This window comes from Kogia breviceps, chromosome 4 (assembly GCF_026419965.1).
Source record: "Kogia breviceps isolate mKogBre1 chromosome 4, mKogBre1 haplotype 1, whole genome shotgun sequence".
NCBI classification, from domain to species: Eukaryota; Metazoa; Chordata; class Mammalia; order Artiodactyla; family Physeteridae; genus Kogia; species Kogia breviceps.
The window spans coordinates 156,340,828-156,368,549 of record NC_081313.1 but is presented as its reverse complement, the minus strand read 5'-3'; the positions used below and the strand labels follow the sequence as shown (position 1 = coordinate 156,368,549).

At 41.9% G+C, this 27,722-nt stretch overlaps 1 protein-coding gene across 3 annotated transcripts in view; it reads right to left on the bottom strand.

The window, feature by feature from the left end:
• Positions 1–202: 202 nt before the first annotated feature.
• The window catches only part of TTC1 (tetratricopeptide repeat domain 1), a 79,920-nt gene continuing 52,400 nt past the window's right edge, over positions 203–27,722 (bottom strand). For all 3 annotated transcript variants that reach the window (XM_067032256.1, XM_059062690.2, XM_067032257.1), the window contains 6 exons: positions 21,204–21,264; positions 20,008–20,120; positions 16,111–16,147; positions 11,595–11,743; positions 9,306–9,360; positions 203–830 (listed from right to left, as the gene is read on the bottom strand). In XM_067032256.1, the coding sequence (XP_066888357.1) occupies positions 697–830; positions 9,306–9,360; positions 11,595–11,743; positions 16,111–16,147; positions 20,008–20,120; positions 21,204–21,264 (549 nt within the window). In that variant the 3' untranslated portion in view covers positions 203–696. The remainder of the gene's footprint in view (positions 831–9,305; positions 9,361–11,594; positions 11,744–16,110; positions 16,148–20,007; positions 20,121–21,203; positions 21,265–27,722) is intronic.

Genomic DNA, 27,722 nt, shown 5'->3' with positions numbered 1-27,722 from the left:
TTTGCACAAACCTGGAGAGGCCCGGGACAGCTTGTAAGGTGGAGTTTCTGAATCCTAATACATGGTAGGATGGTCAGCTCTTCAAGATCATCTTCAAGGTGGCAACTAAGACTCTGGGCAGACTTGTGGAATCCAGTAACACTGCTCGAAACCAACACCACTTCAGCTGTCGTTATAGGGACAAAATTCACAACCCAGCTCAGACTGTCACAGAAAGCGTTTATTACCACAGAGGAAATTAGGAGATGTTGGAGCCCACGCAGGGCAGCCTGGGCAGTGTGTGTGATTGGGGCGAGGGAACAGCAGGTGGGGACCCACTGATCGTGGTTGGGCAGTCTCCTACCGGCAGGTGTGCTCGGCCCAGGAGACTCCAGCTGCGCTTGTTTTTGTGGAGCTCGGGGAGGTGAGCCTTGACAAGCAGGCTTTCTCCCGGACAAAACAAAGAACAGCCAGAACCAAGACAAGAGCTGCACAGACACCACCTTAAAATGGAAATCAAATTAGGCTCATTACATCAGGAACTGCGTTTCACCCTGATCATAAAACAAGGGGGAGAAGGGAGCACTGGCCTCTACTAGATAGCCTGTCTTTGAGATAAGATGCTGTTAAACGTTCAACATTGGCGGGGCCTTTCCCCTTGCTAACACAAGCAGCATACAATTTCCAAGCCAGCTTTAAAAGCCATTGTTATCTTTGTTATCTGTTATTATTTGGATTTTGAACAAAATTGATGGAATAGGAGCCGGTAGAGGAATCCTGTTTGATCTGGAAATTCTCTGTGGAGAGTCCAAAAGGCCGAAGAACCAAGTTCCCAAGATCTTTTAGTTTACCTGCAATGTAAAAGCAAAAAGTCCAGTAAATACAGGGAGTCAGCAGAAGCAGGAAGACCCCAACTGCCTATCTGATTACAAAATAAAAAGAGAATCTCTGCAGTTAAAAAGAAACTCCTGCTTTTAAGATCATGAAACCCTCAGCCCCCAATGTACAGCAGAGCGATCACTTCAGCACCGTCCACCCTGAGCCGTGGCTTGCGTAGAGGAGCACGAGGGGAGCCCTGCTGCAACAGCAAGGCCTCCTGTCCAGACTGGCTAAAGCCCCCAGGGGACAGGCTCTGGGATGAGCGACGGGCTGCTCTACTGGGGCCTGAAGGCCAAGCCTGGCGGGGAGGGCCAAGGCCCCCCCAAGTCTGTTCTCCATGAAACAGCAGAGAGACTTGCTGAATCCAATTCCACGCTGCGGGTTTCTACTGAACCTGGCTTCAAACTCAAGAGCTTCCTGCTTTTCCGAGTCTTAGCTTCCACACCAAACTCATCATTTCTCGGGAAATGGGAGATCTTGTTCTCTTGCACGGCACCATCACCTCGATAGCCCAGTCTCACTCCCCAAGTTTTAGGCTTTCCTTGTTAATCACCAGGTGAGTTCATGTCATAAAGACAAAATGAAGACACACAGTGTAACCATGGATTTTTATGCTGGTTCTCCATACAAGAGGGCCATGGAGTTTATACAGAAGTTGGAGGTTCCAGGACATCTGAGAGATAGACAGGGATATGTGGGCAACAGGATGGAATACCTGAAGCTATAAGTGTTTTGGAAAATCTTGGCGAGGATGGGTGAATACGTATTACGACCATTTCTACACTGTTCTAATTTTTCTTGCAGGTCTGCTTCCAATGGAGATGAGGATGAGGGTAAAAGGGAAAGAAACCCCAGATCATTAGAGGTACAGGTTCCTTCCCACCTTACCCTTGTTAGCAGCTTTGTCCCTCTGAGGTCTCCCACCTTGAAATAAACCTCAGGTAAAGAACTTAAAGATGCATGGCCTTGAAATGTCAAGGCCTTTTCTATTAACTCTTGGAAACTTTTGGAATCAGTCTAAGATTTAGCCCCCTGGCAGCTCACCATATTCACAGTAAGTTCCCAAAACCCAGACTGACCACTCTCCAGGCAGGCTTCTGAAACTTAAACCTGGAACACATATGCTCAGTGCTGATTAAGGAGAATCTCCAGCACAGGCCTCGTCCCTGCACACAGGTGGCAGCACAGGGAGGCCCAGAGCACTGCTGCAGGTAGATGGATGTGTGAATAGGGGATCGCAACAAGCCAAGAAAACGGAGGCCCCCCACCCCCTCAGGAGAGCGTGAGTTAGCCAGAAGTTGGGCAGTCTGTCTGTCTTGGGGCTGAAGAGAGAGGACAGGGAGGAAACAAACATTTAAAGAAGCCCAATAAAATGTCACTGCTGGCACAATTCTTGGCTCTTCTGACACGGAGTGAGTAAAGTAAGAAGGAGCCTCAAGGGCCACTCATGTCACAGTCCCCAGGAAGAGCCTGTCCCAGGGCCACTGTGGACTGTCGACCACGCCAGGGGCCACCACCTGGGCTGGATTGGAGGGATCACTGCAAGTCCACCTCGACTGCCAGAACAACGTGAAGGGCAAATGTACATATCGCTTGGTATCTACTATAGGAGGTGCTGGGATCTAAAGAGCACAAGGTATTCTTGGCTTCTGAGATGCTCACAGCCTGGTGGGCAGCCAGGCACAAGACTGAGGTGAGCCCAGAGGAGCTCTCAGGCCCGTTCAGGGGTGTGAGGGAGGCGTTTCAGGAGAGACGAGGCTCTGAAGGATGGGGAGCAGTTATTGAAGGTGGTGAGGAGGCCACTGCACCCTGGAGATGGCGGCAAAGCAAGGGCACACGTATTCAAACTGCAGATGGAGAGGGGGCAGGGGGCCTTGTGCAGGCCCGGACTTTGCCTAACTGGCTGGAGGACCTGCCCGCCACAAGGAGCCTTGGACCTTAGCTTGGCTGATTCCATGGAGTGGCAGCCATGAACACGTGCTTCTCCAGATGCAGCGAGCACAGTCCCCTCCATGCAGATGTTGAGGGTCCCACGGCTGTTCACAGTCATTGACGGAGCAGGGCAGGGACGGAGCAGGGACCCCTGTGACAGGTAACTGTGGCTCCCCAGTGGCTTTGCTGAAATGTCCCTGGCACCACCCTGCAGTGCAGGACTTCTCCGAACCAAGTCCTCCCTCCTCCCGGGGATCTGACGGGGCTCCCACTCACATCCAACTCCCGCCCCTCTGCCTCACTTTCCCTTGCAGGTGTTTCCTCCAATAAATCTCTTGTTTCTTTCTTTTTAAAAAATTATTTATTTTTGGCTGCGCTTGGTCTTCGTTGCTGCGTGTGGGCTTTCTTCAGTTGAGGCGAGCGGGGGCTACTCTTTGTTGCAGTGCGTGGGCTTCTCATTGCGGTGGCTTCTCTTGTGGAGCATGGGCTCTAGATGCACGGGCTTCAGTAGTTGTGGCACACTGGGCTCAGTAGTTGTGGCTCACGGGCTCTAAAGCGTAGGCTCGGTAGTTGTGGCACACAGGCTTTGTTGCTCCGTGGCATGTGGGATCTTCCCGGAGGGCTCGAACCCGTGGTCCCCTGCATTGGTAGGTGGATTCTCAACCACCATGCCACCGGGGAAGTCCACTCTTGTGTTTCTAATCAAATCTTGCCTTCTGTTTCTCCAAGGACCCAACCTAACACATATGGCATCATTCTTTTTTCCTTTTATTATCATATATCTGCCTTTATAACATTCCACAACAGCTTGACTATTATCGCCAGAACAGTAGAACAGGAGATGGGAAGTCTGCTTGCTAAACAGACAATGTACATGAAGTCCCTGGAAGGTAGCAGACACGTAAAAACGACACATGATTAAATAGTCTCCCCATTAGAGAAGACCTGAGGTTAACCTGACTTGAATTAATTCACCCAACATGTACTAAGTACATGTGTGTGGCGGGGATGCAAAGATACAGGACACTGTCTTTATACCAAAATAAGCTTAGATATGACGGAAGATAAGACACACACAGAAGCCAGTTCATATGTAGCTGAGATATAAAATGCTATGAGAGTCAATAAGAAGAAGATGCCCTCCAGCTTGGGCAGGGAGGAGGGAGATCTGGCAGAGCTGTGTGTGTGAGAGTCTGCATTTCAATCACCACCAAAGGACAGGCAGGACTGCAACCATTTGAGGTAGAGGGAGTGGGCAGTGCAGGCAAAAATGGTACGATCAAGCATACGGAGACAGGCAGGCAAGGGTGGGCAGTGTGTCCAAAGGGCTGAAAGGGAGGCGGGAGGGCGCGGCAAAGGCCACTGATGGTTTGAGAACAGCTTTCAGGGTTAATAATGCTACGGGGCAAAGTGAAGAATAAACCGCAAGAGGAGAGCCTGGAGGTGGTTCTGACAGAAAGCTGGTGAGACATAACGGGAAAGAGGCCGTTTATTCACTGAACAAACATCTGATGTCTACACTGTCGGGTGAAGAAGCTCTGAAATAAGGGGTATGGAAATAACAGACACAAACTATATATATAAGATAGATAAGCAACAAGGATATACCGGGAATTATACCCATGATCATGTAATAAACTCAAATGGTTATCAACTGCAAAAGTACTGAATCACGATGCTGTGCACCTGAAACTAACACAATATTGTAAATCAACTACACTTTAATTTAAAAAAAAAAGCTCTGAAATTAGCGAAGGGCCAATGGGGACATAGAGAAACAGAGCACAACGTTAAGGTACAACCAACAAGTTTTGGTGTCTGCAAGCTTCACCTTTTACTATTTATGACGGTGGCAGAGAAGCACCTTCAGCAGAGATCATGCTCCTTCCTAGCTCTGTACACAATCACACACTCACGAATCTTCCTGCTGCCGTTCACAGTCAGGTTGGGCGCTCAGAGACAAGGGCAGCTTCGCTGAACCCAAGACAGGATCATCTGCCAAACCAGCCTATCTGCTACTCTTTCCACCAGCTGCCAAATCCCACCCCTCCCCTTATCTGGGCAGTATTAGGTTCCTTTATTTCCACTTGTAGCACACTGGACACCATGACTCAGCCTGAATGTGTCCACATGTCCCTAGCTGTCAGGGCCTCATCTATAAGGGACCCCATGGCAAAGACAAGAGTCCAGCACTGTGCTCAGACAAGAACATTTATGACTAGAGATCAAGGCTTGGCACTGTCCAGTTCTGATAAATATTAATTTCTGTGTCTCCAAGCAACACTGTATTATAAAAACCCAACTGACTCATTACACATAATTTCTCTTCGGAGATACTGACTGTGCAGTAGTCAGTTTACCATCAGGAGAGCCTGGAAGGCCATTTGTTTTCACCCCCTTAAGATCACTGAGGTTGGGCCCAGTGGCATAGATCATTGAGGACTTTCTCCTACTAGGAGAACCAAATGCATCCAAGTGAATCCTGACACTGCATTTCCTCTTATGAGGCAGAAAACTAAGCCATGAAGCTGTGACTCTTGCTTTTCTCTGAACAAAAGGCAAATTAGGAGAGCACAGAATAGAGAAAATAAAATTCACACTCAATTCAAATGCTTATATATTAGTTAGCTCTTGGGTGAAAGTGGAAGTGGAAAGAAGCCTTACCAAGAACTATCAAAGAGGAGAAGCTACAGGAGCAGCAACTAGGTAACGAAGCAAAAAGGAGGGCATCAAAAACCCCAAACTGACATTCCCTACTGAGGGGGTGACAGCAACACGGAACTGGCTAAGAGATTCTCCAGTGGCCACAGCACACGGCATGGCAAGTGTACAGTCTGTAATGAGTGTTAGGCAGGGCAGCAGGAAGAGAAATGTGGAAAAAAAAGAGCCTGGATTTCCATACCCACATGTATGGCTTCAGCAGTTTTAAGGGACAGTAACAATTTCGAGGCTCTCTGGTGATATTTGGCAAGGGAGCTGATTCTAGGACCCGCCATCACTTGCAGAGAGGCACACATGCACAGGAATAGCCAACAAAGATCTGCTGCATCCTCACAAAGACAATGAACAAGTTACTTCTGGCTCCAAATCTAGCTTTTGAACATGGAACATACAAGGTGGTATTCTTAATTCAGTTCACAACTACACACTCTTTAGGATGCTAACGGCCCGGAGTGAACACCTGAGTAACTTCAGGAATCAGGAGACCAGCAACATGTTCCAAGAAGGTGGATGGAGGGCATGGTACAAGTGGAAAACCTGGGCTGGATGCGGAACACAGCCCCTGTGTGTGCCAAGCGGCCGGGTGCCAGTGAAAGGAAGGTAGGGTTTCTGGGGCAGTGCCTCACCCACGTCTCTTGATCCTTTTGGGAATCAAAGGGTTTCATGTCACAGCTCTAGGTTTTCCAGGTCAGGACAGCCTCTAGACTGAGGTAGGAAGAGCAGATCCCCCGGAACTGTTGGAACAGAAGCTAAATGCTCTGAGCCTCTTGGGGTGCTCTGTCCAGGACATCTTTCCCAGCTCATCACACCACTGACTATACCCTTAAGTTATTCCCTGGCTGTAACAGCCACCAGGCTATCTTCCCAGAGAAAAGGACAAAATGAAACACTCCAGTGACTCACCCCTTTCCTCAAATCTAAAGTCAGCATGACTGTCCCTCTCTGGCAAGGACTGTGGCACTATGAGTGATTGCTACCATGGGTCTCCACTCCTGCTCTAAGGATGACATTTATAAATGACAGACTAAGAAGAGAGGAGCAAGTATGTTCTACCCATTCATGATTCCAATTAGAATTTTTTTTCCCAAGAAGGGGGGTACGTAGTTCTTCTTTCTAACAAAAAGGAAGTCAAGTTACAGAGAGAAAAGCAAAAGCAAGTCAAGATTATCGAACAAACTTAAAGACAATCTCATTTTGTTAAATAATCACATAACGTAGTCAATGCCAGTGACAAATGGTGTTAAGCAGTTTTAAAAATCTTTAACTGCCAAGCTTCCAGCAGAAGCCATCATTCCCAGAGAAACTTAGCACTAAAAATCATGCAGTCCACTGCAAAATGCTTGCTCAGAACTTCTAAGCAAGTGATGTTACTCTGCGCTTCTAGAGGGACCAGCCTCCCAAAATCTCAAAGCACACGAATCAAAGCTGGTTCATCAGTTAACAAGGAAGGAAGAACACCAGAAAGCTCTTGTGGGGCTGAGAGTGATTTCTCCCTTTAAGGCTCTCCTACGGGAGGTGACACCCAGAACCAATATTTTATTCATGATCCTTATATTCATTAAGAATATAAAGGAAGGGGATTCCCTGGTGGCACAGTGGTTAAGAATCCGCCTGCCAATGCAGGGGACACGGGTTCCAGCCCTGGTCCGGGAAGATCCCACATACCGTGGAGCAACTAAGCCCGTGCACCAGAACTACTGAGCTTGCGCTCCAGAGCCCGTGAGCCACAACTACTGAGCCCATGCGCCACAACGGCTAGAACCCATGTTCCACAACAAGATAAACCACTGCAATGAGAAGCCCACGCACTGCAATGAAGAGCAGCCCCTGCTCGCTGCAACTACAGAAAACCTGCGTGCAGCAAGGAAGACCCAATGCAGACAAAAGAAAAAAGAAAAGAAAAGAAAAAAAAGAATATAAAAGAGTCCAGCTATTCAGACTACTGATGTGTAACAACAAACTGACATATTATTTACCAAGTAACTTAAGTTGTTTATGAAGGGAACAACATAAGTAAAAGCCAAAGCCACAAGACAGGAAACATCAGCTCAGTAGAATTTAGAGTGACAAGGACAGATGGAAGTTTTGATTCCATCTGGAACTGACAATGGCAGTAAGATTCAATTTATACCTATCCCTTTATTTTTCCATATTGGTTCAAAACAAATGGACCCAGAGACCAGTGCCTAAGTGTCTTTTCCAAATCCACTATGCTCATTCACCAAGTCATCTCTTTCAGCATGAAATCCAGCTCAGCTAAATGCAAGTTCTTTCTTTCCTTTTTTTTGCTAAAATAAAGCATCATTGTGAATAGGTAAGAAAATGCTCTCTTCCTTCTTCTTTGAAGAAAAAGTACCTCCAAAATAACTTTTCTGCTCAAACATGGTGTCAAATTTAATTAAATATGTAAATTAGGGAAAGAGCCAATTTTGGAAAAATGGAGGAAGGCTCCAGAAATCTCCCGAAGTCTGAAGCATCTCCCCTTGGAGTCTGAGTCTATCCAGCAGGGGCCGGAGGGCTTTGGATCGACTAGGTTAGTGGCTTCTTAATCAACTTTGCTATCAGAGTGATCTTTGGGGAAATTTGTCTCATTCTCTGGCCATAAATGGCCAAGCTCAATTTATTTTAAATGATTTTCCTTTAGTCCCATGTGATTGCAATTCACAATATAGATTTAGAAAATATTCATAAGGAAAAATATATAGGAGATCCTGAACAGAGAACTATCAGACAGGTTATAAGCACACTATGCTGGGCAGGTCTCTGTCCAGGAACCTTTACTCCCCTTCATCAAGCAGACTGTTCATGAGAGGAACTCTCTAATTCCAACTATAAACATGCTTTGGCAAATACAAGAAGTAACTAAAACATGGGTCAAAAGAAACCATTTCCCCGACCCCCCAACCCACAGACTTTTCCCCCTTCCTATTTACTACTAACTCTTGCCCTCACATGTGTTCTCAAACACTAAAGGGACTCTGAATGCCATTTTCAAAACAAAAGTCCCCTTGGTTTTGACATGGTATTGGCTTGTACTGATTGCATCCTAATGAACTTAAAACCTGAAGTTGGGACTTCCCTGGTGGGGCAGTGGTTAAGAATCTGCCTGCCAATGCAGGGGACACGGGTTCTATCCCTGTTCCAGGAAGATCCCACAGGCCACGGAGCAACTAAGCTCGTGCACAACTACTGAGCCCATGCTCCACAACTACTGAAGCCCGCGTGCCTAGAGCCCATGCTCCACAAGAGAGGCCACCCCAATGAGAAGCCCACGCACCACAATGAAGAGTAGCCCCCGCTCGCCACAACTAGGGAAAGCCCACACACAGCAACGAAGACCCAATGCAGCCAAATATAAATAAACAGATAAAAAACACAAAAACCAAAAAACCTGAAGTTGTTTACTCAAATGAAGAAATTCAACTGTTTTTATGAAACTCATGATCTGAAATATAGGCTGGTGGCAACCCAGGTTGGGAGTTAATTATGTTTGCATTCTTGAAGGCAGGAAAATTTTCCAAAAAAAAAAAAAAAAACAACCCCACAAAATGAAAGTTTAGTTTTTGAAAAGCTGCTATCCACTCTAAACCACACTGCTCCTTCTAGAGTTAAAAATGGCTAAGAACTCACTAGCCCCAAGGTACTGGTGCCCACAGCAAACAAAGGGCCCCAAAGCTATTTCTAACTGCTGTATTCTCCTCTAATGAATAAAAGTACTGATGGCCCCCACCCCACCCCCGCCCCCGGCTTCCTAGCTATTTATGGTCAAGAGAAGGTACGGGAAGCAGACTTACCTAACATATCTTCCTTTAGTCTTTCATTACGTTCCTCAATTTGCTTAGGTAACCTCTGAGGGAAAAAGCACCAAAACATGGGTTGTGAAAATCTTTTGGTTTTATTTTGAATTTGAGAAACATTAAAAACCTCATGTAAACTGAGACCAGGTTAAGTACATATACATGAGCCTATTAAACACAGAGAAAAATAAAATGTCTGTCTGCGGGGGAGCTACAGAGACAGGAGTTTGGTTTGGTTCAATGTTATATTCCCAGTTCTTAGCAGAGTGGCTCAAGGAGGACCTCAATAAAAACTTGGTGAAAAATACACACACACACACACATGCGCGTGCGCACACACACACAGAGAAAATGTCTGAAAAGATACAAATCAGATGTTTACAGGGGTATATTCAGGTGGTGGGATTATAGGTGATATTAATATTATTAATTGTTTTGTTCATTTATATTTTGTAACTTTAAGTCCTTTCTTTATATAATCTAATTTGTTGAGAAAGCATCAGATCATTTCAACCTTGGCACTATTGATATTTTGGACTGGGTAACTGCTGTAGCGCTGTCCTGTGCATCGTAGAAGGTTTAGAGCATCCCTGGCCTCCACTCACCAGATGCCAATAGTACCCTCCCAGTCATGACAAAGTGCCTCCCCACTGGAACCAAATCACCTCCAGCTGATCTAGATTAGAGTCTTCTATGGTCACTTTCAGCTCTGTAGTTGCCCCCAAGTACTCTGGGAGTCCAGTATTAACTCAGTTGTAATAATTCAAGATAAAATAAATTCTTTATGCATATAACAGCTAGCTTTAAAAAAAGGCTCCCTTTCACGGAACTCTTAAAACTAATTTGACAAGGATAAAGGCTACCAAGAATTTAGCCAAGATTTTAAGAACTCTACTACTCCCTTTCCTCATGTCAAATTTAAGTTAATCCTAACACCATTCAGAGATATGTTAAAAGTCAGATAAAGGATTAAAACTGCTTTCAAATTGCTTATGTATTTTAATTACCCAAATGAGCCCTTCTCCCATTATTCAAAAGATCTGTTGTTACTAAAGGAATTCCCCTCAAGTGGGTATAAAAACAAAGCAAAACAAAACCCAAACCACCTAGAATACTAGCACAGGGAGATGAGTCAACATTTCTCAGGTCGGCTTGGTGGAATAACAGTCCGGTGAACTAGAAGGGAACCTGTATAGCAGGGGCTCAGATGCCCTCAGGGGCCAGAGGGGAAAGGTAATAAGTAAAGGACCGGGTGTAAGGCAAGAGTACGGGCATGCTCAGCGTGGAATCGAGAGCGCCAGCTGAGCGCCAGTGTGTGGGAGGAGCCAGCACGTCCGCATCTTCCAATTTCAAGAGGAGCCCGACTTAGATTTTCATCTAGTAAAATCTTTCCATTTGTAAATGTTGGCAAGTGCCCTTAATTCAAAAAAACAAAACCGAGAAGTCTGGCTTAAATAAAAGACTCCTGTAGCTCCCCAGCTCCTGCCACCTCTGCAGCATTCTGGATTCAGAACGGACCTCTCCATCCTAATGGCCCTCTGAAAAGTCTGGCAGCGAAGAAACCTGTTTGGTTAAAGCCAGTGTTTGTCGAACTTACTTGAACACTCATTATTTTGGGGCAATAAGATATACACATCCAATACTGCAGTATATCCTTCAGAGTGTATGTTGCTCTGTGAGTTAGAGATAATCAGAGTGGTGCTAAAGGTAAAAGCACAAATCTGGAGTTATTTTTAAAGGGAGGAAAACCAGTAACATTTAGTTAACTTACAACTGATATAAAAAATATTATGTCACTTAGAAGCAAAAGGATTTTTAGTGCCAAGGACAAGAACTAGAGTCATTTTAAGAGAGATAAGAAAGTTAGTTTAGGATATATTCAATTGGAAATGTGCTGGCCATGTAACAATGAATAGAAACTTGGTGGCTGAGTAAGGAAAAGGATGAAAACAAAACCAGAAATTTGTTACCTATAATATTAAGACTCACTTTCAACTAAACCAGGCACCTACAAGTAGGCAAGATTTCCCTAGTCCAACAATGAAATAAAGTTGTCAACCCTAGAGGTTAAAGGTTTACACAGATAACACTTTTAGAATGAAGACTAAATAGTACATGGTATAGTGGGTGTGTGGCCACCACTTCAAAGTTCTATCTCCCATATATTCTGATAAGCTTCTCAAAAGCTTAGAAATGGCATATAGTTGTGTCTCTAAGGACTATTTAACATTCACCAAGGAGCAACACAAGGAATAGAAGATATTTTTGTAAAACAATTCGGTTTACCATACAAGCTTCTCTTGCTCCATGCACTGATGGATCTTTTTCTAGCACAGATTTATAGTCTTCCAGGGCTTCATCCAGCTTGTCAGTCTTCTCGTACAGCTCCGCTCTCCTCAATATTGCCCTGACATAGCTGGGGTTTAACTGAATTGCTATAAAAAGAGAAGAAATAATTGTCACCACGAGGAAAAAGGGCCTATACATCCTCAGCTATATCAAGTTTCTTTATTATTCTCCATGGATCCATAAGGAAAAGTTATTTGTCAAAGGACATACCTACAGTTGGCAAACCTCTTCTGTAAAGGACAGATAGTAAAGGTTTTAGACTTTGTGGGATAGACCGTCTGTTACAACTACTGAACTCTGCTACTGTAGCACGAAAGCAAGCATAGATGATGCATAAGCAAATAAGGTTAGCTGTATCACAATAAGCCTTTATTTATGGATACTGAAGTTCACAAAATTTTTATGCATCCTGAAATATTACTTCTCTTTTAATTTTATTTCCAACCATTTAATGTAAAAACCATTCTTAGTTTTTAGGCTGTAAAAAAGCAGGTGGCATGCAGGCTGGATTTTGCTTGTGACTGTAGTTTACCAAACCCTGGTCCATACCACCCAAGTCCTGCTTTCCACCTACTTGTCCTTCACCCACTTCAGAACAGGCCAAAACACAGAGCTCAAGGCACAGTGAAAAGGTAAGAGGGAATCTGAAGGCACATATTAAAAAACTGAAGGAGAACTTTGGTGGCAGACTCTGCTATCATTCTCTCTTTTCTAGGCCTCAGCTACTGAGGTCATGCCTTGACTCCTGAGGTTACGTCTTTAGCTAAATCCTCACTGTTCCTTCAAACTCCCGCTCTAACATCCTTAGATCACTGGCACATAATATCCTCTCCTTTTTCCAACAACAACCCTTCCAATAATCCAGTGCCCGCGTTTTGGTTCAAGTATACTACATTCTTTTTTTTTTTTTTTTTTAATACTACATTCTTGTATTCTTTTTTGAGTTGTTTCTTTCTCTGTTAGAAAGAAATATCATGTCTCTAGAACTTTTTTTCTTTTCAAGTGATATACTCATTTTTAAATTCACTCATGCTTTCAGTAACTATTTATTTAGTACCTAATATATGCACCTAGTGCAGTGTATCTCTGGAGTGTAGTAGTGGCAAACAGAACAGACTACGTCCATGTTCTCATGAAGCTTTAAGCTATTCTAGGAGGCAAGAGAAGATGGCATACAAATATTTTCAGATAGTTTTGTGTTGTAGAGAAAAATAAAACAAGGTGATGTAAATTCAAGTGAAGAGAGGAATAGGTAACTTTAGAGAGTGGTCAAATATGAAAAAGGATTATTTGAGGGAGGCCAGCCATTTGAAAAGCTGAGGAAGAGCATACAGGAAAAAGGACTAACAAGAGTAAAGGCTCTAAAGCAAGAATAACTTTGACGTGCTTGTTGGTGACTAGGTAAGGGCTGTGGAAGAGATGAGGTTGAAGATACGCAACAAGCAGGTCATGGAGGCCTTGCCGGCCAGGGAAAGGAGCTTGGACTTTTTCTTAAGTGTGAAACGAAGCCACTGGAATGGTTTCAAGCAGATTAAGACATAATCTGAGGTACAGTTTTAAAGGATCACTACAGTGATCCAGTATGGAGGGGACGAGGGGAAGCAGAGACAGCTGTGACATCACTGCAATGGTCCAGATGAGAGAGGATGCTGACTAAGCTGCTAACAGTGGAGATGGAAAGGAGAGGCCAGATTAAGGAAATGTCTGAACCAGAGCCCAAAGGATTTGCTAATTAATTAAGCCATGTGGAATGACAGAAAGAGTAATCAGGGATGACTCCAAAGGTTTTAGTTTCAGCAAGTAAATAATGGATAATAATGCCATTCGTTAGAATGAAAAAAACTAACCTCAAGTTGTATTCATGCATGCATGCATGGGGACTGCGGAGGCACCAGAGTCTGTTCTGGGCACGTTAAATCTGCAGTGCATACTAGACATCCCAGAGGAGATGTCAACTTTGCAATGGGATAGAAGGCTCCAGACTACAGGGCAGAGCCAAAAATATAAACTATAGCATAGAGATGGGTTATTTAAAGTTGCAGAACTAGATGAGAGCACATAGGGAGAAAATATAGAGGGAAAAACAAAGAGGGCCCTATAGATGAAGAACTAGGGACTTCCAAAATGATGAGGATGACAGAGAAGCCAGCAAAAGAGACTAAAAAGGAATAGCCAATGAAACAGAAGAAAATGAGGAATGACACACTGTGTTAAGTGCTTTTGGGAGGTCAAGTAAGATGAGGATAGAGAAGCAACTACTGAACAAGAGGAAGTTGTTGGTGACCTTTACAAGATGGGTTTCAGGGGCATGAATGAAACAGAAGTCCAATGGATGTGTGAGGAGAGAGTGGGAGAAGACAAAGGAGACACAGTAGGTATAGACAATCTTTCAATGAAGCAGACCAGAGAAATGGGACAAGGGTTGGAGGGGGATATTGGTTCAGGAGAAGGTCTTCTGAAAGAACTCAAACCTCAACATTTCAACTTTACACGCTGTCAACCTCCCCTTGGTCCAGCACATCATATTCTCTTAAAATATTCCCAACTACATAATACTCACAGAAAAAAAAAATACTCCAATGACCTCTACTACATCTTTTAAAAAATGGAACCCCCTAATTTACATTTTAACTCAGATACTGCCCCCTTCTCAACTAGTGGATAGCTTCTAACAATGCAAATATGTATTGAAGAGAAAGAATTCTTCCCATGATTACTTTTTTTTTGGCCACGCCTCAAAGCTTACAGGATGTCAGTTCCTCGACCAGAGATTGAACCTGGGCCCTGGCAGTGAAAGCACTGAGTCCTAGCCACTGGACAGCCAGGGAATTCCCCATGATTACTTTATAAAAACCTCAAATGTCAACTTTTCACTCTAACTTGTGATTTTGTTTCTCAATCCATATAAACAGAATTAACTTAAACTTTATTTATGCCAAGGCTAAAAGACCAAAGGTGACTAGCATTAAATACTGTTCCATATAACTGGTAGTAATGAGCTCTAAATATGACCTCAGAAATAAGCTAAGTCCTTTGCCAGCGTTTATGCACCAAATGGGCATGTGTTTGGGGGGCTGGTGGGAGGAGAAGGGTCCTTAATACAAATAAACCATACTAGTGTCAACGTATTTGGCCTATGGGTTCAACCACCCATATGCAGCCCATAACAACTAAGTATAAGAACATGAATACTGATTTAACCAAATCCAAAAACAAATCTGGAAAACACTTTGGTTGGAAACACTTTCCTCCCCCTTCCTCTCAGTTTCTTGGCTCCTACACTGAGGGTTACAGCTAGAAATGAGTTCTCTTTCCTAGTGTATACCCTGCTAATCAGGCTTACAAGGCATTTTCTCACCATTTGGTTACAGAGAAAAATAACTGAAAATCAGAAGCTTGTTCCTAATTTAAACTCTTCAAACCCACACATCTCACACAGATTAAGGTTGAACACCTTCTTCCAAACAAAACAGTACATTCAGAATTAGTTGCAGCCCAAGATAAATATATCAGAAGAAGTCTGCTAGATTCTAATGTAGTAACAGTTTCATTCAGACACTCTATAGAAATACCAAGTATAAAGAAAAGAAATCCAGTAGAGAGGGTGACTAATTCATGTTAAAAAAAACCCTATAAAACAAAACAGAAGAGGGAATTCATGCTTGGTCTGAGAGTGGGATTAGATAATATATAAGGTTCTTTCTAACTCTATGATTCTCTCAGAGAAACTATTATCCAAAGGAGGAAAATGGAAAAAAAAAACAAAACACAACCCACAAATTACAAGAGTAGTAATTAGCTAGAAAGGCTGATGAGAGTAGCAAGATACAAGGAAGATGATTGTGTGTTCTTCATACCAAGACAAAACAACCGTCTGGCCTATCAGGAAATCTGTGGAAAAAACAATGGTGATCTATGTCTGAGGCTGTCTCTATCAGTTGGTAGAATGAAAAGACCATGATGGAACTCAGATAGCAGAGGCTTGATTCACTGTGTGGAACCTGAAAGGATAATTAAAATGATGGCAAGGAGGTTTGGATTAAGTACTACATCTGAAGAGAGTACCAATTCCCTAACAGCAACTGCCCTTCCAAACACACAGATTCAGGCGCCCCAATAGCAGCTAACTAAGATCTTCAACTTCAGTTTCAAAGGAGAGTAATTTGGACATACAGGGAATAAACTGTTTCTGTGGCCAAGGTAGCTTGGAATTATTCTCCATATTTTTACCAATGCAGGATAAACTGACTGAACTATCCATTCAAATGCATGCTTACACTAAGACAACTACTGTGCAGTACCTCTAAGAAAGGCCGAGAGCTTCTTCTTTAACTGCCTCTGAAGAAGAGTACATGTGTACAAGTACACACCTGACTGAGAGCCTCCTTATTTGCTTGTCTAGCTGAGGTAATGCTTTTGTATGTTAACATGCAACAAGACCAAAAAGCTGTACCTTTGCTGCAGTCACTGATGGCCATCTCTTTCTTGTCCTAAAAGGAAATAGATCATTAATATGTCACCCTAATTCTGTCTCAATAGCCCAAAGGCTCAATGACATATGCTGATCATTAATAATTGCTTATGGAGATGCAGAATGCTTTTCAAGGAAATAACACCAAAACATGCATGTTACTTCCAAGCTAAAATTCAAACTATGCTCACAGCTCTAACTTGAAAGCCTCCTGGTGACAAATTATTCAAGTAGCTTCCTCCTAAAGTATCTTTAAAGACTGTTGCAACTGACTTGTTATATTTGCAAGACAATTTACATTAGAATGTTGACAGTGAGAAAACTTTGTGATCAATTAACAGGGCAAATGACTGATATATGAATAACTGAATTAATAACCCTCCTCTTTGGCTAGCTGTTATATATCACACCCAAAGTGGTATCTTGAAAATGTATACAGATGGTCCATCTACAGACACTGTAAGGCTTATCGTGTAGTCTCAGTTATGAACCTTAATTTATCCACTGATGAAACAAAAATACAAAACAATTCACTAAATAAGATATCTAACTAATTTAACTTGCTGAATTGAGAAGCATGGCACAGTGGAAAGAACACAGGATATCAAAAGAATTAGACTCTAGTTTCAGCTCTGACACTAATCTGCTGTTTAACTTTTCTAAGCTCTAAATGTCTATTTTCCCCAAATTAGAAATTTTCTACAATGTTAGAGAAATGTTAGTTCAAATAAGCATTCAATACTTCCATAATGGCTACTGTAGCAAATGCCAAATATTTTGCAGAATATTTTAGAGCAATGTCTACCAAATTGAGTTTCAGGATTCAATCAGAAACAGTTCCAGGATGGGGAGTGACTGCTTAATGGGTTTCCTTTTAGGGTCATAAAAAAAATTTTAGAACCAGACAGTGGTGATGGCTGCCTAACACTGTGAATGTATCCAGTGCCACTGTGAATGGCACTGAATTGTATACTTTAAAATGGTTAAAATGGTCAATTTTGTAGCATGTGTCTTTTACCCACAATAAGCAAAAAAGGTTCCAGAGTCATTTGGGAAATACTAACTATATTATCTCTTCCAATGTTCATTATAGCAATTCACATATTAAAAACTCTAACAAGGGGCTTCCCGGGTAGCAAAGTGGTTGAGAGTCTGCCTGCCAATGCAGGGGACACGGGTTTGTATCCCGATCCGGGAAGATTCCCACATGCCGCGGAGCGGCTGGGCCCGTGAGCCATGGCTGCTGAGCCTGCGCATCCGGAGCCTGTGCTCCACAACGGGAGAGGCCTGCGTACCACAAAAAAACCACAAAAACCTCTAACAAGAAGTCCTGTAGTAAAGAAATCTGTAAGTCAGTATTTCCCCAACTTATTAGATTTCTATAAATCTAAGATACAACTTCCTATTTTAAACTGAAATAGGAGTAAATCTTTATAACTTTTTTTTTTTGGTACGCGGGCCTCTCACTGTCGTGGCCTCTCCCGTTGCAGAGCACAGGCTCCGGACGCGCAGGCTCAGCGGCCATGGCTCACGGGCTTAGTTGCTCCGCGGCATGTGGGATCTTCCCGGACCAGGGCACGAACCCGCGTCCCCTGCATCGGCAGGCGGATTCTCAACCACTGCGCCACCAGGGAAGCCCTATAACTTTTAAAAATAATTAATTAATTATGGCTGCATTGGGTCTTCGTTGCTGCATGTGGGCTTTCTCTAGTTGCAGTGAAAGGGGGCTACTCTTTGTTGTGGTGCACGGGCTTCTCATTGCAGTGGTTTCTCTTGTTGCAGAGCACAGGCTCTATGCACACTGACTTCAGTAGTTGTGGAACGCAGGCTCAGTAGTTGTGGCGCATGGGCTTAGTTGCTCTGTGGTATGTGGCATCTTCCCAGATCAGGGCTCGAACCCATGTCCCCTGCACTGGCAGGCGGATTCTTAACCACTGCGCCACCGGTAAAGTCCCAAATCTTTATAACTTATGTTTACAACTGCTGTGGTGTTAGTATTCTTTATGCCCCCAAGTAACTACTTTTAGAACCTATTTTTTTAGGGCTTTGTCTGCTCTTGTGTAGTCAGGCCTAGAGCTGAAACTCTGTCCTAACTCCAGTTTGCCTGTTCCCTCTCCAGACATGAAACATAAAGCTTGCCCAGGTACACCCAGTCAGGGATGCTGAGCCTGCAAACTTGCCTTTCAGAAATTCTTCTTAAAGCAGTTAACCCATCACTTCCTTAAACTCAGAACATGCTCCTTAAATCACTTCAGTACATTAATCCTGAAAGTCTCCAAGTCTATAATTTTAGGATTTTAAAAAAATATTAGGAATGCAAGTTAAAAGAACAAAACAAAAACAAAAACCCCACTTACAAACCTATCCTTTGTTCAGGAAAGAGTCACAGAGCAACTCTCTTTTGAGTTCTCTTCAGCTGTGACAGACAGAAGACTAACAAGGCCATACATTTTCCTAATTCAAGAACCAGTCGATCATACCAGTCAATACTAGCAATGCCAGTAACTTGGCAATTGTGGGAACAAAGAATCCCCAAACCCAGGAGCCAAATGGGTATGGTACAAAGTTTTCTCTGACACTGAAGGTATCCTTGATCTCACTTCACAATGACAATTTCCAGTCTAAGAATGTGGCTAGATGTCTCCAAGAGGCAAAAGTGAAAGATCAGAATTTTCCAGCTAAGTGTAAAAGCTATTAGGTGTGAATTCTGATTGATGGTAGAATATATTTATGACTGATGTTTTAAATAAACTTAAAACAGTTGTTTTATTTCCCCTAATCTAAAATGTCTGTTTGTATACTCTAAAATTATTCCTTGTATACTCTAAAATTATTCCTTCTCTCATGCCACATGAATCACTCTAAAAAACTTCATCTTCGACACAGAATCCAGTAAGAAAACATACAAGTCTGGGTTGAAATAAAACTTTTTGCATGTCCGAATATTCAAGCACACCCCCACCCCCCTTTAAAAACCCTGGCCATCCAAAGTGACTTTGGTAGAAGCACTAGAGAATTCCAGTCAACATCAAAAAAGAAAGTGATGTAGATACCTGATCTAAACGAACAGAAAACCACTCCACGCAGTCTTGGGCCTGCTTCGTTGCTGCTTAGAGGTGTGTTAAAAAACCTACCCTTTGTGCTTGGAATACAAGTAGTCACAGTTAAACAAGTGGTATTGTTTTTTTCAAGCTCTCATCATTTCAATCTGGCAAGATTTACTATGTTGACTAAATAGGAATATCAGACAAATCACAAATCTAACTTTTGGTATCCCAGCACGATACCAGACAAATATATTTACACTCTCATCTATTCTAAATTCATCCTGTTACATCAGGTTCTCAAGCCTTTGGAAATACAAAATACCTTTGAACTTTCCCTGACACCTACTTTGCATTTAAGCATACCTCTCACCCCAACTCTTGGACGTTTCTCCCTATGTCTACACTTTCAACAGAAAATCAGAATCTCAGGGATAAGCATCTTGAAGTCCAGTTTTAAGCACTGTTTCCTATCCCTTTGGGTCTTTATCTAGAGTTCCAGAGGCCTAAAATAAGCAGCTGTAGCTATTCTAGGAGATGCACTAGGCTCTTTGCTTCATTAACCTGTCCTAGTTTGGCGGAAACTTTGCCAGGCTTCCTTCCTTGAAAGTGTTCACTCAGCCACTTTAATGAGGAATGTGAACAGTAATCTGACTGCAGTTTTTCAAAATATTTTTTCTATCTTCCCCGTGCCCTTTAAATCAGGGAAATATATGGGTAGGAAAAGAGAGGCAGCAACTTTAGAGCCCCTATGCTTGTTTCTGGAGAGAAGCTATCCTACGAAAACACTGTAAGTTCATGTGCTTCTTAAAAAGGAAAGGTCAAAGATACATACCTGTTTCATCCTTGCGGCAGCTCTATTTGAAAATAGAACAGACCTGTCTTTCTGGAAGGAGGATGGACACATCTGAAGGGCTCGACTGTAAGTACTTTCAGCTTCTATATAATCTGAGGATAAGGTAAAATATGAGAGGTCATTATGATGTTATACCTGATATCACTGTACTCCAAAAGATCTCAGAATGCATAGCTTTCCATTCATGGGACAAAGGTCTCCAACAGAATGCTCTATATGTTCACCTTTCATTTGGCTTATCAATTTAGTAACGAGTTTTGAAAGGGGATTAGGGAACTGGACAGATGAAAGAGACTGAAATCTGGGATTAATGGCCCAGTATGAAGAAAAAAATTCTATGTATATATTTTCATTAAAGACACTGTGCTTTCATGGAGTCAACCCGGCTAAAACTGCTTCCATGAAATGTTTGGAGAGACATTTTATAGAGCCAAAAGCAACAATGTAAAAATCAGCAGTTGACTAAACACCTTAAAAGAGAAAATGGTGATAAATTTATATATTCATTGCTACACAAAGAATTACGGTCAGGGTACTAAAATAACTAGGGGAAGATGTTACTACTGCTAGATTTCTAAAGCATGCACACTCTGAGATGTGATAGAATTTGATCATAAGATCAAATAGTTCCCCCAAATTATAAGAATGAACCCCACTTATTCCTAAGCAAATATAGGAAACGCAGAAGGAACAGCTCTCTACTTAAGGCATCCACAGAAAAAGGCACGTGAAAGAGCAACCAAGTACAAGCAAAATCCTTCCCTCACCCACACCGGATGCATTGGGCCAGTATTCACAGCACTGTCACAAGGGAGTAACAGGGACCCTGTTTTAACAGCAATGCAGCAAATAGCCTTTTAACATTCCAGTTTAGAGTTTCCCAAAGCAAAAACTCAAGAGTTTTTCCTCCTAATCTCTGGGTTTATAGACAGTAGATTACAGAAAAGAAAAACTATGCCTGTGCCTAGAGACACATGGTAACTGGTCACTGTCACTTGAGAATAATTTGGACCTGGTAAAAAAACAAAATTCCAAGGTGTTGGGAGGCAACAGGGTATTATTAACGGTTTAGGTCTGCTAGTTGTTTCCAAATGTTCTTCGGTGTTTCTTCACAGAATCTACAAAAGAATGAGGAGTCAAGACGCCCAGCATCAGTGCTGAAATAGGTATCTTACCTCCTTTCTTAAACTGCTCATTTCCCTCCTCCTTTAGCCTAGAGCTCTCTTCTCTCCTTCTCTGAAAGAGATAAGAGAATGACATAAATTCTCACGATATTATGATAAATGAACAAAAAGGTCAACTTTCATTACACGTTACACTATTCAATAGGCAGCAGCTTGACTTTTGAGAACTGGGTCAGTTTTATCTAAATCTCAAACATACAGAAAAAAACATATGACCATCTGGCTAATCAAGTGAATTCTTGATGTTTAAAAGATAAAACCCAGGTTTTCTATGTTTCTAGCTTTTGCATGGAACAGTAATTTATATTTACTAAAAAAGAAACTAAGTATACCCACTGGTACGCTTACCATTATAAATTCAAATTCTAGATCTGCTACTTATTAATTGTAGAAGATCCTGGACAAGTTCCAGATCGTTCTGAGCCTAGTTTCTTCATCTAAAAATTAAGGCTTTAATAGATATATGGATTAATGTGATAATTTATGTAAAACTCCCAGTACACCAACTGGCAAATAAGAACTCAACAAATATGAGCTATTATTTTTCTGTAAAATAAATAATGTAATACTTATTTAGCTACAATTGCAGTTTGTGTCATAAAGGAGACATACAGTAGCCAGCAGAGCGCATTATGGAGGACAAGTCTTATTTGCAGGGTTAGGCAGTATGCAGTTAGCAGGCTAACACAGGGAAATTTGAGAAACCTCAAATTTGAGAAACCTCAAACCAGAGAAACCTCTCTTTTCTTAGCTTTTCTAACAACTCAGAAATTAACACAGATGGCCAAGCACTCTTTGAACTCAAAGGCAGAGTGAATGTCATTCTGTAGAGCAGAGATGATACGTGCCGAGTCCCTATATGCTTTCAGCCCTGAACATCTCAGCAATATGGTCGGCAGAAGCAGAAAGGCAGCAGTGTCTGCCTGCCACCTTTTGACAGCATTTTTAAAAAAGAATCTCCAAAAATCTCTTCCTTCATTCTTGAAGCTTCTGATTAAATAAAAACTTCAAAGGGAGGAAATAAAGTTAGGAGGGCTTTTCATCCATAGTACAAACTGGGAGCCTAAACAATTGGTACTCTTAAGATTAGGAACTAAACTAAAAATGTTATGTCTCTGGAGAAGATTTGTAAATGAGCTGTTGAGACCAGGGTGCTTTCCAAATACCTTATTACTATACTCTGGATGAAACAGAACACTTGATGAATCTCAATAAAAAACTAAAAGGTAGGTATAAACTGAATTTAATTTTTATGACATCTATTAATGTTCAGCAGACACAATAATAATTCTTTTTAAGATATAACATATCTAAAGAAGGACTAATCTAAGGGAATACAGGAAAAAATAAAATGGGTAGTGGTGATGGCAATCAAAACACAAAAATGTGGCCACACTTACCTAGTACTACCCAGCAAAGAGGTGCTTGAATTACAATATCCTCTATTGTACTGGATAGGATTTTTGGATCCTAGCAAAAGGACTATCTTAGGAAAAAAAAAAAAAATCTAAGGGAATATTTACTGGAAAGCTACTGTGGGGCTCACACAATCAAAGGGAGGCCTAAAATATAGGCTTAGAAAACAGCCAGGACTCAAGGCAGCTCTGTTAAGTCAAAAAGCAAGAAAACATTAAGTGTCTTTTAGTGGAAGAAATCTGGCCAAGACAGGACTGTAATAGCAGCCAATAAATCCTAACCATTCCCCTTTCTTTGTCCTGATCCAGATTTAAAGTTTTGGTCAGAAGCATCCAATGAGGCAAGCATAGGTCACATGCCTTGGCTGTCAGAAAACAGAGTGAGGGAATCGGGGGACTGACTGGCACTCAACATGATTACAGCACAGGGGAATTTCCTCCACATGAGAAAGGGGATTTGATGCTGGAGGCCAAGAAAACCCCATAACAAATCCAGTTAAAAGTTATTTCAACCCCAAATAGATAAAGCAATCTTGAGAAAGAAAAACAAAGCTGGAGGCATCATGCTCCCTGATTTCAACCTATATTACAAAACTATAGTAATTAAAACGGTATGGTATTGGCATAAAAACAGACACATTGATCAGTGAAACAGAACAGAGAGCCCAGAAATAAACCCACACACATGGTCAATTAATTTACGATAAAGGAGCCAAGAATATAAGTGGTGCTGGGAAAACTGGACAACCACATGCAAAAGAATGAAAATGAACCATTATGTTATACTAGACACAAAAATTAATTCAAAATGGATTAAAGACTTGAACATAAGACCTGAAACCATAATACTCTTAGAAGAAAACTAAGGCAGTAAGCTCCTTGACATACGTCTTGGTAATGATTTTCTGAATCTGACACCAAAAGCAAAGGCAACAAAAGCAAAAATAAACAAGTGGGACTGCATTAAACTAAACAGCTTCTGGACAGCAAAGGAAACCATCAACAAAATGAATGGAAGAAAATATTTACAAATCATATACCTGATAAGGCATTAATATCTAAAATACACAAAGAACTCATACAACGTAACAGCAAAAAACCTCAAACAATCTTATTAAAAAGCAGGTGAAGATCTGAACGGACATTTTTCCAAAGAAGACATACATGGCAAACAGGTACATGAAAAGACGTTCAACATCATTAATCAGCAAGGAAATGCAAATCAAAACTACAATGAGATATCACTTCACACCTGTTAGAATGGCTATTATCAAAAAGACAAGAAATAACAAGCGTTGGCAAGAATGTGGAGAAAAGAAATCCCTGGTGCACTGTTGGTGGGAATATAAATTGGTACAGCCACTATGGAAAACAGTATGGACGTTCCTTAAAAACTTAAAAATAGAACTACCATATGATCCAGCAATTCCACTTCTGGGTATTTATTTGAAGAAAATGAAAATACTAACTCAAAAAGATATCTGCACCCCCATGTTCACTGCAGCGTTGTTTACAATAACCAAGATATGGAAACAACCTAAGTGATCGTCAATGGATGAATGGATAAAGAAACTGTGGTGTTACACACACACACACACACACACCCCGGAATATTATTTAGCCATAAAAGAGAATGAACTCTTCCCATTTACAACAACATGGATTAACCTAGAGGGCATTATGCTAAATGAAATAAATCAGTCAGAGGAAAACAAGCACCATATGATCTCTCTTATATGTGGAATCTAAACAAAACAATAAAACAAAACAAAAAACACCAGGCTCATAGCTTGGGGCCAGGGGTGGGGTGGGTGTGGGAGAATGGGTGAAGGGGTTTAAGAAAAACTAAAAAAAATTTTTAAATTCTAAAACAATTTCAATTAGGGTAAAATCAAAACCCTATAAATATTAGGGAATTCATTCAATCAATTTTAAATTCACTCAAATCCACACACACACCCATGTATCACTGGCTAATAAAGTTCTAACAATGAAATGAAAAGTTGTTTTCACATTAGAAAATATATTAATGCAAGGTAGCATGTTAATAAGTTAAAAGAAAAAATTATAGGATCACATGAATAAATGCATTACGGGTCTTAAAGGTCTGGAATATATTTAAAAAAACAGTTATATCAAAAAAATTCTTTAGAGAAGGGCAACTCATCAAGTTATTAGAGTTTAATGTCCATACATTAACAATTTCAATCTATTTTAACTCTAATTTCAAGCTACTTTCTGGTCTATAATCTGTTCTCCAGTGCCAACTTATCAGGAATGTTCTATGAACACAGATGGGTCCTTCAGACTGCCAGATCAGGCTCTTGTGAAGTGTGTGTGTGCGTGTGTGTGTGTGTGTGTGTGTGTGTGTGTGTTTTAAGAGTTTAATCATTATTTGGTAAATTTAGAACATTAACATTTCAATGAGAAAAACCTAGATCCAAGGTACACCCACAAGGAATTATTGATAAGGGCCAGCCTGAGCAGGCAGCCTGAGAAAAGCTCACGGTGCCTTTATAACTAGGCTTAAAAGTTGAACTGGCCAAGAGGTGAGCTCCAGAACGTATTTCAGAGGCCAGTTATTCTAAGGAAGGAATTTAATTTTTTGGTCTGATAAATCACAACTCAGTGACCCATTAAGCAGTAAACCCTGGAAAAAGAGCTGCTGCTTCCACAGACTGTGTAAATTGAGGATTAATTCAAGTATCAATATCATGCTGAATATCTCCTTGGCAACAGCTAAAAATAGCACTTTGAAGAGAACGCTGCACTATCTCTCAGCTGTGTCAGGAGACTAACTTGATCCCAGTACAAAGACTAGGATTTACTCTGCTGCGGGAACATACTCTTTTTTTCCAAAGGATGGAACGCACACTGTGTAATGTTATGGAATCCAAGGACAGATTTCATCGTGTATAAGTCTTTCTTAGCATGCTAAGTGCCAGCAGTGTTCACACATAAGTGAACTGGTAGTGCTGGTATCCTGCTGCATTACTGGGTGCAAATCTTCCAGGTTCTCATCTAATGTGGTTAGGAGCCCTCTCACATGCCTCCACAATGCCTTTTAACACATTGCAGAGACCTCACAGGGTAACATCTGTTCTAGAATTGTATTTCCATAAGAATGGGGACAATTCTTACAGGGAACTCAGTAGTCCTCCCCATCACTAAAAACTCAGGGAGAAATACCTTGCACTGTAAATCATCACAGGAACTGCCAAGGAGAACCTCAAAAAGACAATGCCCTTGGGCTTCCCTGGTGGCGCAGTGGTTGAGAGTCCGCCTGCCGATGCAGGAGACGCGGGTTCGTGCCCCGGTCTGGGAAGATCCCACATGCCACAGAGCGGCTGGGCCCGCGAGCCATAGCCGCTGAGCCTGCACGTCTGGAGCCTGTGCTCCGCAACGGGAGAGGCCACAACAGTGAGAGGCCCACGTACAGAAAACAAACAAACAAAAAATACAAAAAGAAAAAAAAGGACAATGCCCTTGACGAATGGAGTTTATTTCACAGTTCTTACCACAACTGCAAACTTTTCAGCCTGGCACTCAAAGTTCACTATAACTTATACCAGTATAGCATTTCATTGCTGAACATCTGCTGTCACATACATTAGCTCAGCTCATCTGCTTCCCAAGACAATTCTGAGAGAAGGGCATGGAGGTATTTACGTATTTTACAGGTTAAAAAAAAAAAAATGAAGATACAGAAATCTTTTATTCTTTGCAACAAAATTCTATTCCAACCTACTCAACCTAATCTCCCATTACTACACAAGTCCTCTCTTCTAGACAGCCGGCTCTCTTCTTCTTCACTCCTTTCTTTTGCTTACCTACCCACCTTGGAATGCCATTGTTTTTCTTCTAGATTTCCCTTCCAGCTGCCCAAACCAAATTTTCCTGTTTTCAAAGTCTAGCACAAACCATATCTCCTCCCCAGGACTACCTTTCACTTCCTTCCCCACAAGATCTCCCTTTGAATGTAGACTGTTCATAATGCCTCTAATTGGGCAACTCAATTCCACCTCACAGGTTATTTTTAAAAATTATAAGAGGACTTCCCTGGTGACGCAGTGGTTAAGAATCCGCCTGCCAGTGCAGGGGACACGGGTTCGAGCCTGGTCCGGGAGGATCCCACATGCCGCGGAGCAACTGAGCCTGTGCACCACAACTACTGAGCCTGTGCTAGAGTCCACGAGCCACAACTATGGAAGCCTGTGCACCTAGAACCCGTGCTCCTCCACAAGAGAAGCCACCTCAATGAGAAGCCCGCGCACCACAACAGAGTAGCCCCTGCTCACCGCAATGAGAGAAAGCTGGCACGCAGCAACGAGGACACAATGCAGCCAAAAAAACCCAAACAAGCAAAAATTATAAGAGAATTTTAAAAAGCACTGCAAAAAGTCTGGAATGTTATAAAATGCTCAGATGGTTTCATGGGTTGAAGAACATTGTACATTCCTTAGGCCTGGGCAAGAAGGGCCTTGTCAAGGTCATCTTCTGACCGCACCCTTCCTCCCGTGGGGCCCCTTTAGACCATGCTCCAGATTTCTTACCTAAATTTTCTTAGCCCAGTTCTAGGATCTGCGTAAACCTTTGCTTGGATCTATCCCCCATGGGTGAACTTTGCTGCAGGTGTACATTATATTCCAGGTGCAATACTTTGTACTCTGCCTTCCCCATACCTGGAATCAGCCATTTCTCCAACAAGTCCTGGATTCTTTTAGTGGGGAATGGCATTTAGAAACCAAGATCTAGGTGTTACTAGGGAGTCACTGCTTTTAGGACCTCTCAATAAAGATACCCATGAAAATACATCTTAAATAAAACAAAAATCCTAGGAGTCAGAGAATACATACAAGTGAAATCTTCTATGTATGTATTCAAGTAAGTGAATACCACACCAACTCCCATAGTGAAAACTCTAGTTCCCAGTAACAGCAATATATTTACTCATGTGCTCTATCCTACAATAAACAAAAAGGTTCAAAATTACTATATGACTATCACTACCTATAACCAACTACGTAAAGTTCAAGATTTCATTGCAGTTCTTTCCGACTTTAGGATATATTCTACTAAGGGTATACAGCCAGAA